The sequence below is a fragment of the Oncorhynchus mykiss genome, chromosome 26 (genome assembly GCF_013265735.2).
Source record: "Oncorhynchus mykiss isolate Arlee chromosome 26, USDA_OmykA_1.1, whole genome shotgun sequence".
Classification (NCBI taxonomy): Eukaryota; Metazoa; Chordata; class Actinopteri; order Salmoniformes; family Salmonidae; genus Oncorhynchus; species Oncorhynchus mykiss.
The window spans coordinates 34,481,332-34,492,175 of NC_048590.1; the positions used below are offsets into that span (position 1 = coordinate 34,481,332).

The 10,844-nt window shown below is 40.9% G+C and overlaps 1 protein-coding gene across 6 annotated transcripts in view; it reads right to left on the reverse strand.

The window, feature by feature from the left end:
* The window catches only part of LOC110506688 (DENN domain containing 2B), a 73,900-nt gene extending 63,131 nt beyond the window's left edge, over positions 1-10,769 (reverse strand). For 2 of the 6 annotated variants that reach the window (XM_036963341.1, XM_021586483.2), the window contains exon 1: positions 193-236. In XM_036963341.1, the coding sequence (XP_036819236.1) occupies positions 193-221 (29 nt within the window). In that variant the 5' untranslated portion in view covers positions 222-236. The other 4 variants (XM_021586486.2, XM_036963339.1, XM_036963340.1 and 1 more) reach the window with 4 other exon arrangements.
* Positions 10,770-10,844: the final 75 nt, after the last annotated feature.

A 10,844-nucleotide genomic window follows, 5' to 3' on the forward strand; every position in this document is an offset into this window, starting at 1 on the left:
TTTTGTTCTCCAGTCTGCTACTACACCTCTGTCTCGGCCTCTCTGGCAGACATGTCCTCCCGACCATTTCTGCTGATCAGCATACTCCAAGGTTTTCAAACTACTGTTGAGCTGAGCTCACTTACAGCCATGAGCCAGCCAGGGAAAGCAGAGTAAAACCTCTGAAAACTCTTTCCAGACGTCACAACTCACCAGAGGACATGAGGAGTGTCTGGACCCATGTATCCACAGGCATTCTTTTTCGTCTTCAAAAGACCATTTCATTTTTCTTCCGTGTGTTCTCAACGAGGAAAGAGGTTTTGGGACTGCTGTTGGAAATCCGACATCAGATGTGAGTCTGGAGGTTGAATTAGTGGGTAAATATGGTAGAGGGGAAGGAGGAGCCACTCCAGCCACTCAGTCCCTAGCATAACATCATATGATCCTCATAAACCTTTTACATGGAGGAGACGCATTGGAACTGTTCATGTGGTGTATGTACACACAGCCTGTCGTCATGGACCAAGCATGTGTTTAGGTTGAGGAGAACGACTATGAATAACGTCTCCGTTAACATGAAAGCATTATAAAAGGCCTTCCACCTGGACCTCCGTTCCTAATTAACAGTCCATACAAACCTCCTCTCTGCCTCGCTCTAACACATAGGCCACAAGAGGTTGGCTTTTGTCTCCTTTTGACTTTCAGTGCCAGATTTTCTAAAGAATGGTCCAGTGGACATCTTTTCGTTGAGTGGGCGGCTGTTTGCTGAGCACTGTCGGGCCCCTTAAATATCCATCCCACAGAGCTCCATTCGCCTCTTTATGGGCAGGGGCACCCCAGGTTGACACTGTTCATGGCAGCTGCACACTCCCTACACAATAACCACAAGTCCCTGCCACCGTAGCTCTCTGACTCAATGCGCCAGATGGAACCAATTCTTTCAGTCTTTTTCATTCCTCTTTTCTCTCCATCTTTCAGCTGTTTACAGTTCCCTTTTATCTTCAAGGCAATACTAATGGCAGATATGCCCTTTTTGGAAAGCTGGGGAAAAGTGTTCTGGGCAACCTGGAAATGAGCATGCACAGCTGTCGGAGCTGGCATGTGGAAAACAGGCTTATGTCCATTTGAGCTGCTGCAGGGAGCTGAGATGTAGTATATATGTCACTGGGCTGACTTCTGACACACAGGCTTTAACTTCCAATGAAAGAAGGAAAGGAGGACAAGACATTTTGTGTGCCTCCACTGTTCTCCCTTACTCTGATATGGAAGAGGGTTAATTTATGGATCATGAATCTGAGGGATGAGAGGGGATCTGACTGAACCCTTATGACTGCCTACACTCCGTGGCCAGGCTATTAAGTACACCACCCCATTCTCAAAAATAGTTCACTCCTACTAACAGTGAGTCATGTGGCCATGGCTTGCTATATAAAGCAGGCAGACAGGCATCGAGGCATTCGGTTACTGATCAATTGAGCGTTAGAATGGGCAAAACAAATGACCTAAGCAACTTTGTGCATGGTATGATCGTCGGTGCCAGGTGCGTCGGCTCCAGTATCTCAGAAATGGCCAGCCTCCTGGGCTTTTCACACACAACAGTGTCTAGGGTTTACCGAGAATTGTGATTCAAACCAAAAACATCCAGTCAGCAGCAATCCTGTGGCCGATAACAACTTGCTGATAAGAGGTCGAATGGGAATGGCAAGAATCGTGCACGCTAACAGGCACGCTACAAACAGGCAAATAACGGCGCAGTACAACAGTGGGGTGCAGAACGGCATCTCGGAATGAACAACTCATTAGTCCTTGTCATGGATGGGCTATTGCAGCAGACGACCACACCGGGTTCAACTCCTATCGGCTAAAAACAAGAAGAAGCGGCTCCAGTGGGCGCGCGATCACCAACACTGGACAATTAATGAGTGGAAAAACATTGCCATGTCCGATGAATCCTGATTCCTCTTGTGTCATGCTGATGGCAGAGTCAGGATTTGGCGTAAGCAACATGAGTCCATTGCCCCATCCTGCCTGGTGTCAACAGTACAGGCTGTTGGCGGTGATGTAAGGGTATGGGGAATGTTTTCCTGGCACACGTTAGGTCCCTTGATACCAATTGAGCAACGTTTCCATGCCCTGAAGAATTCAGGCTGTTCTGGGGGCAAAGGGGGTCCAACCCAGTACTAGATACCTAATAAACTTGCCACTGAGTGTATATGCTATGTAAAAGATAGGATAGATGGATAGCAGAAATGTTTAAGACAAGCTATCAAAGGAGAAGCAGAGAAAATACATCTGAATATCATTCATTTTAAGGCACCGTTGCATGATCAAAACAAGAAGATATAATGTATAGTAAAGCAAATGGTATGTAATCCAGGGTGAGATAGTGACTACACGTCAAGGTGCACTTACTTCAGGTCACAGGCAGTTTACCTTACCAATAGCTTTTACATGGCAAGTGAGCCTGAAATAATGCAATGCCCAAACCATTTTGAATATGCCTTGGACAGGTTTAAGAATGTCTATGAAAGGTTGTGCAAACACTCCGTATTTGTAATGCCAAACTCCAAAGAGAGAATGGGATTGGTGATATTTGAAAAGGATAGCATTCCCCATCTGCTTAAACAGAGAGAGTAGATTGCACTACACCCAAAAGTAAATTAAAGGTCTCCGTCATTCACAACAAAAACAAGAAGTAACAGGAAGTGAGAGCCTACTGTACAGGATCTTAGTTACAAAGGCTGGGTGGTGAGCAGAAAGGATAACAGAATACCTGTGAATCAGTGTCAATACTAGTACTTTTTTTTATAGTACTACTGATATTAATTACTGCATTGTTGGGAAAGAGCTTGCAAGAAAAGGCTTTTCAAAGGTACTTGTGCACGTGACAATAAAAACGTTAAACTTGAGTCACTCCATAATGTGTATTGTGCGACAATTTATGCCAAGTTACGAGCTAAGCTTAGCTACATGATTACCTAGGATCCATACACTGGTTGAACTACCATGCTTCCATTCCAAAACCATAGATGGCCCTATGTCTTGCCATCTTTATTCCTGCTATGGGCCTAAAAGGCAAATGGCTGAGATGAAATGGAGTAGAAAAGGGAGGACTGGGGAGGAAGATGCGGCACATTGAAGGCACTGCATAAAATTGATGCACCATTAACCTTTAACAAGGCAAAGAAAAAATTACTGACATACCTTCTGACACTTGTGGGGCAGACTTGTGACTGGATTATCCACTGCTGCATGTATAGCCTAAACCCAGTCAAATGATGGTTTAACTGTGACATCCAATACAGTCATTCTCTGTGGGCTATATTCCACTCAGATCCTGTTCACAGTCTATCACATGGTTTCCCCATGAATCTTAAACCACTGAGGGAACAACACAGATCTACAACTCATCATCAAGGTTGACAAGCTGACATTGAATTCCAACAGCTTCAACAGGATAGTGATCATTATATGGTTTATAGACTAATAGTATGCCAAGCATGCCATTTAGATGCCAGTTAATAAAATTGTGAAAAGGCACCCTAAAGCTGTGTGGCTCCACTAGACATTGGGTTTCTATTATGGGTGATGTGTGGACACTGGGCATAGCAGCATACATATAGCCTACCAGTCTTACCCAATAACTGGGTGTGTGTATGATTTCATACACATTGTCTGATAATGCCAGCCTAAAAAGCATCTGGTGACCTCCCACCCTCACCCCTGTTATGCAAGCCCTGGCCAGAGAACAGAGGGGCCTCCCAATCTAGCTGCTGACAATCCAGTCCAGTGAGAAGGAAAGGTCATTGTTAGATATGCACAATAGACAGTCTGTTCAGGAAAAGTTCAAGAAAAAGAGCTTGCAGCTGCAGCGTCTGCCTAGTCGCAGTGATAGTGATAGCAGGAGGTACCCCTGAAGAAAAACTTCATCTAACAGAGAGATGCCCCTCAGAGAGAAAAAATATAATCCACATTAGAGGACATACTAGGCTATGATTATGGATATTCTCACTCAACAGCGTTTGTAAATCTGAGTCAGATACAATCTCAGAACGTTTGTAGCTAAATTATCCGTAGATCTCAAGAACCAAAGGAGGCCCAAGTGAGTTGACAGTCTTTTGAATTGAATAAATTATCTCGTGCTCCACAATGTAAACTTTAGTTGGCAAAATGTATTTAGCCTCAACTCTCTCAGTCCAATGTAATTTAATTGTTTTGACATTCACATTATCAACTTGAAAGAGCTCAGAACAAGGATAGCGTTACATCCCCCAAACTGCTATGTTACCAAATACCGTAAAAATAAAAATAAATCCATTCGGCGAAATATTTGTTGTAGGCTATACTTTGTTTGCTAATTGATACAATCGCATATAACTGCTCTTCCCTAACTCTGTCTGTACGGCATTCGGATACTTTTGTTGCAACTAGCTATATCCCCGTTAACCCTTTATAAACTATCCCAAATAATGTAAAAAAATCAAATGGCGACCGGCATTACCTCAGAGTAGCGCCTCATTTCCACAGCCATTTCCCCCCCCCAAAAAATGCCAGCAAATATCAATCCCGTTAGATAAATTGTAGCAAAAAAATAAAACGTTTCGTTTTGCCAGATAGCTGCAGCTTTCCCACTGAACTACGAGTCATGTCTTTCCAACCAAATCCCTCCCTCCTTGAGACCTCTGGAGAGGGCGAGGGCTGGACTAGTTTCCATGGAGATGGGTTGATTGCCCCCCACTTCAATGGAACTGGCCCCTTTCCATTCTCTCTATCCCACACACAAGCTTGCAGCAGTTCTTTGTCTGTTAAACAGTATATTTCATAAGAATGACCAAGAGAGTCAGATAGGCTCTGGAATTATCCTCAGGACATCATTATCATGTTGTCCACATTCCATTTGGATCTTTTTGACACTCTCTTCCTAGCCTTCTAACAGCATATAAAGAGAGTGACAGTTGGGAGTGCACAAGACAACGCTAGAGTGGTCTCAAATACACACATGCCAGAGGGGTAAGACAGTCTTGGAGTTGGAAACTAAAGTCAACAAGTGACTATTACAACATATCAATCGGACAGCATGATGAGCCAGTACAGTATATTCCCACGTTTGGAGAGAGAGATTTATTCATCAACAACAGCTACGAGAGAACCCTATGTTTAGTTCTGGAAAGAATAACTGCTCGACTCAGCGTGGATATTCTCTCAGGGAAAGATTTCTGTGTAATTGTTTGCTTTTGGTGTGTCCAACTATTTATAACACAAACTAGCAAAATCACAATGTAACAATAACATAATCAATAGGCCTACACAGACTTTTCAACTGCAGAATGATACTCAGAGATGCAGAATGAATCCGCTATTCGTCCAGGAGATAGATAAGATGTCAAAACACATCTCAGGAGATAAAGTCAAGGTTGAACCTTTAAAGACCTGTGTCAATTAGTGAAATTGTGTAATTATGAACAGCCTCAAGGGCTTGATGATGAGGCTATCTCCAGAGGGAAGGGTTTGTCAAGGACATAATTTCAGGTCAAACTGAATGACGAGCACACAGCTAATTATTTGGAAGACAGTTGCCATGATTAGTTCCAACAGTCATGCATATCTTTACAATTAGGAGTATAGACTGTTATCAATTAACATAATACTTAACGAAAAACGAGTTAACAAAATAGTTATTTTACAAAACTATTAACAAGATCCATTAAATGTTTTTGTTTTTTTACATTATATGTAATTATACTTGGACATTATACTGGTTGGAGACATATCCCAAAGTAATAATGCAGATATTCAAAACAGTGAACTCATGTAAACCCTTATGAGGAGAGTTACCAGACTCCATGTGCATATTAGCAGATGTGATTCCTTGTTGTTGGACTGCAGTGTGGATCCTGTCGCTCTCTTGTTAGTTTTATATAAGAGGGCTCTAGATAGGCTTAAACCTCATGCTCTGCTCTCCCAACATTAAACAAAACTGCAGTCTGAGTCCAGACTAAACAATACCCAAGGGGGAGGATGCCTGCTAGGAAGATCACCATACCCAAAGTTGTGTCTGTTTTTCACTTTCTTAAGTGTAGGTTCCCTCCAAGCAAAACAGCCTTTTTGAACAATCATTGTTATAATTGTTCAGAGATTTTCGTTCTTTGTCATCAAAGAAAAATATGGTCGGTAAACAAAATGTGCCCTACCTTTACGCTACTGATTTCTGGAACATTTTTGATGGACTCAGGAAAAACATGAAAAAACACAAACAAGCCACATGAATTCAAAGTATTGGAAACATGCATGAGTTAACACACGAGTCCACTCAACCTTACTCTGGTTAAGGGAACAGCTATTGGGCCACAGTAGAATTTAAAAAGAACTGAGCAGTTCTATCCAAAACAACTGGCACAAAGTCTACAATCAAGAATAAATGTCCCCTTTCACAGGAAAGAATGCAGAAGACTGAAAAGGGTCATTATAAAGCCTGTCTTTCATATCTACTCTATAATGTAATGCCTAATCATCACAAACAAATGTCAATTTACAACTTACCCATTAATCAATTCCTTCATCAATTCCTCTGAGCATCAGCAGTAGAAACATAGATGGGGGAGAGATCAAATCTAAAGCCATGCCACTGGGCACAGACATTAGCTCAATATCTAGTTTTGATTTCCATTTGGTTGAGTTGTCAACTAATGTGAATTCAGTGTGAAATCAACAAAAAATGTCACCATGTCATTGGATTTAGGTTAAAAGTTGGGTGAAAAATAGATGAAATTCCTTTACACGGATAACTTTTTTCAAACAACGTTGATTCAAAATATGGAGTCGATCTACCTGTCATGAATAGAATCCACACCACAGTATCATATATTTTACTCAAACTGTGCACTATTTCATACAGCCCCCCCCCCCCCCCATCCTTTCATCTACTGACTGAGGAACGGAGGAAGTCGTAAGATGCAGACATCCAACTCATGTCCCATAACGTCTCCAGAAAGTCCACAGCTTTGTCAGTATGTTGTTTTTCTCTTAGCTCTAACTACTGTATACTGAACAAAAATATAAATGCAACATGCAACAATTTCAAAGATTTTACTGCGTTACAGTTCATATAAGGAAATCAGTCAATTGTAATACATTCATAAGGCCTTAATCTATGGATTTCACATGACTGTGAATACAGATATGCATCTGGTCACAGATAACTTTTTAAAAAATGGGACTCGGGATCTCGTCAAGGTATCTCTATGCTTTCAAATTGCCTTCGATAAAATGCAATTGTGTTCATTGTCCGTAGCTTATGCCGGCCCATACCATAACCCCACCGCCACCATGGGGCACTCGGTTCACAACGTTGACATCAGCAAATAGCTCACCCACATGATGCCATACACGTGGTCTGTGGTTGTGAGGCCAGTTGGACGCAATGCCAAATTCTCTTAAACAACGTTGAAGGTGGCTTATGATAACGAAATTAACATTCAATTATTTGGCAACAGCTCTTGTGGACATTCTTGCAGTCAGCATGCCAATTTCACTCTCCCTCAAAACTTGAGACATCTGTAGCATTGTGTTGTGTGACAAAACTGCACATTTTTGAGTGGCATTTTATTGGCCCCAGCACAAGGTGCACTTGTGTAATGATCATGCTGTTTAATCAGCTTCTTGATATGCCACACCTGACAGGTGGATGGATTATCTTGGCAAAAGGAGAAAGGCTCACTAACAGGGATTTAACAAATTTGTGAGAGAAATAAGCTTTTTGTGTGTATGGAACATTTCTGGGATCTTTAATTTCAGCTCATGAAACATGGGACCAACACGTTACATGTTGTGTTTATATTTTTGTTCAGTGTAGTTGTCTCTCGGACATGTCAAAGCCTCATAAAGTATAAAGAGTACTGAGTGGAATCTGACAGCTTTGTGCTTCAGATTAGCAGAGGTACTAGTGCTGTTTCATACTGGGAAAGGCTGGCTCCAGTAGTATGGATGCACAACGAAGAACAACCTCCTGGAATCCACTGTGGTGTCAAGAAGTCTTGTCCTCAGGGTTTCTTCTGTACAATGTAAGCAATACATTACGCTACTTCTCTGTGAGTGTAACATTAGAAAATTAAATACAGTACAAACCTAAATAAGTACTAATTAAACATTCATAGAGAAATCACCTCCACAACCATGACATAGAGACTGTTATTGTTTGTATAGGGCTACTTGCACAAGAGAATACAGCCTTTTTCAATGCTCGGTCTCAGTAACTTGTCCACAGTTTTGATGGCATAAATCTGTTTTAAAATCATCTCCCTGAGGTCTACAACTCTCCACCTTTTACCTTCCGCTAAAGCCATTCAGGCAAAGGGGAAAAAAACATATGACCAGGCCAGTGTTTTCTGGACCTGTTACAGGTCCAATGTACCTTGCGTAGGATCCATCGGTCATGTTCAGTGAACCCACAAAAGCCTCAGAAATTTGACAGTAAACCTCTCCAGTACACTGTTGAGCTTTCACCACACCCTTCCCACAAAATTTTCCTGTGAGAGCCTCTCCTCCGGCATCTGGAGATTTTAAATAGCCAAGGGCCAGTGGGTCAAGGGAGCTATGGAAATGAGGATGGGCCAGTCGCATATGAAAGCCTCCAAGCAGCCAAACAGCATAAGGTCTGATTGAATCGCAATTCTAAACTGCTTCTCTTTTAACATAAAGATGTTTTTTTTTAGGAACAACATATTCAATTTCAAGACAGGTCATGAGGCACCCTTTAAACTCCAGCAGTCGAGTCCTCTCATGTTGATGATGTCTATCCAATACTACTGCCCTAAGGCCTACAGAGACGACAAGACTCACCCTATAAATACTTCCTCTCCCCCTACAGTACCAATTCGCATCAAAATAAGCTTCAGGGCCTGTAGACTTTTCAGTGGTTCATCTAGTATCATAATGTAATCGTATTAGTTCAATGTGCTAATGGTATTATAGCTGTCAGCCTCACATACTGAAAGTAGAGGAATGTCCTGTACATTGTCTTAATTCTTGCTCCAGATGCTTTCTTAAAGGCCCAGTGCAGTCAAAATGTTGTTGAATCTGTGTTTTGTATCATATTGTATAACAGGTGATGAAACGATTACTGCAAAAGTGTGAAAACATTTGATTAGTGTCAGTGTTATTTGGTTGAACACACAATCTACACAGGACCTTCTAATCAGCCTGTTTGCATTTGCATGGACAAAAGTTTTGGCTTGCCTGGCGGTAAATGGCTAAATTGACAAATAACAAAGAGAGTTCCAAACCTCTCTGCCAATAACTGCTAGTTTTCAGTTTTCCCCTCCCAACTCAGACCACTCCCAGACAGTCCAAGCAAAATTCTAGCTTGATATTTTTTTTGCAAAAACTGATTTTTGCCCATTTTAATGAAAATCTATTACAGTAAGGGACTTAATTGTTACTCAGAAATGATTTGATATTGATATAAAACGGCTCCATTGGGCCTTTAAGAATGACCGAATAAACACATGCATGGAAGTAGTTATTTTCCCTTGTGCCCCTCCCTAACCACAGCATTTACTCAAGAGATGTCTAATAATTAATATTCTAAACATCGGAAATCATTGTACTGTTATAGACAGGAATAAATCATACCAAACAGCCCATCGTCAATTTCAAGCACAGAGTAACTGCTCAGCAAGGACCTACCTATACACTCTATTATCTTGCATTTCAGTGGCATTGAAAGGTATTTCCAGACAGCAGACATGTTAGTCTGACCATGGCCAGGCAGACCTTGGGAAGGTTCTGACTGAAGCTTCTCCTGCAGGGATGCAGCCTCTATGAGCCTTGGAATGATTCCTACAGTCTGACACTGAGGCACTGAAGAGAGGATTGAGGAGACAGACCCTCTCCGTCTGTCATTAACCAAAGAGGGACAGATAAGAGTCTGGACCTTAAAACACAGGATGGGTCCTATTAAAGGGAAGTACCTTGGAGTATTATTTTACTTGGACATACTTTTACTTTCTTCCAGAAGCCTGCATTCCCCCATGCATGAAGCAACATTTTAAGTAATACTTCAATAAAAGCATACTGCAAAGAAAAAAACTAAATTCCCCCAAATTGACTGATATTCAAATGGTAAGAATGGTATAAAAGATTCATATATTATTATTTCAGTTAAGATGCCAGATTGGGTACTTAGGGTAGTTCCTATAAAAGGCCTAAGGCGCCCCCTAGTTTATGTTCACAGTACAGCACTTGATTTTGAGGTATTGAATAAAACAATTTTGTGGAAACTATTGTTGTCCGTAGGCTATTCTATCAACCTAGCAATTCACTCTCATAAAAAAATCTCAACCTTTTGTTGGCAATTATTTATGATTTTCTGCATTATTGTCCACGCAAGTTTCATAAAACAGAAAATGCAAGAATCAGTTTCATAAAAGAGTTAATGCAATATATTAAGTTAAAACTACAATACATGGGTTTACTTTATGAACAAATTAAAAGGAAAATGCTCCTTACCTTATCCTTTATGAACTTATTGTAGTATTTTTCAACAATCCATTCTTTGACAACGCAAATGTAGCTCTCTTGCAAAGTATCCTTAAATCTTAATTTTCTGCGCGGAGCGTAGCCTACTTTTTTTCTGGATAACGGACTTCATGCATACAAAAAAAATAAAAGGGGAGAGAACAGGAAACGATGACGGCAGCTTTGCAAAAGTAATTGAAAAATGAATAAATGATCACTATTGTCTTGTATATCAACATATTGTCATTTGAGATTTTTTTAAAAATTGCAAACTTATCCTGTAATTTTACTTCGTGTTCTATTGTTCAATGGTGCATTTGCGAAATAGACCGATTACTTTCGTTCAGATT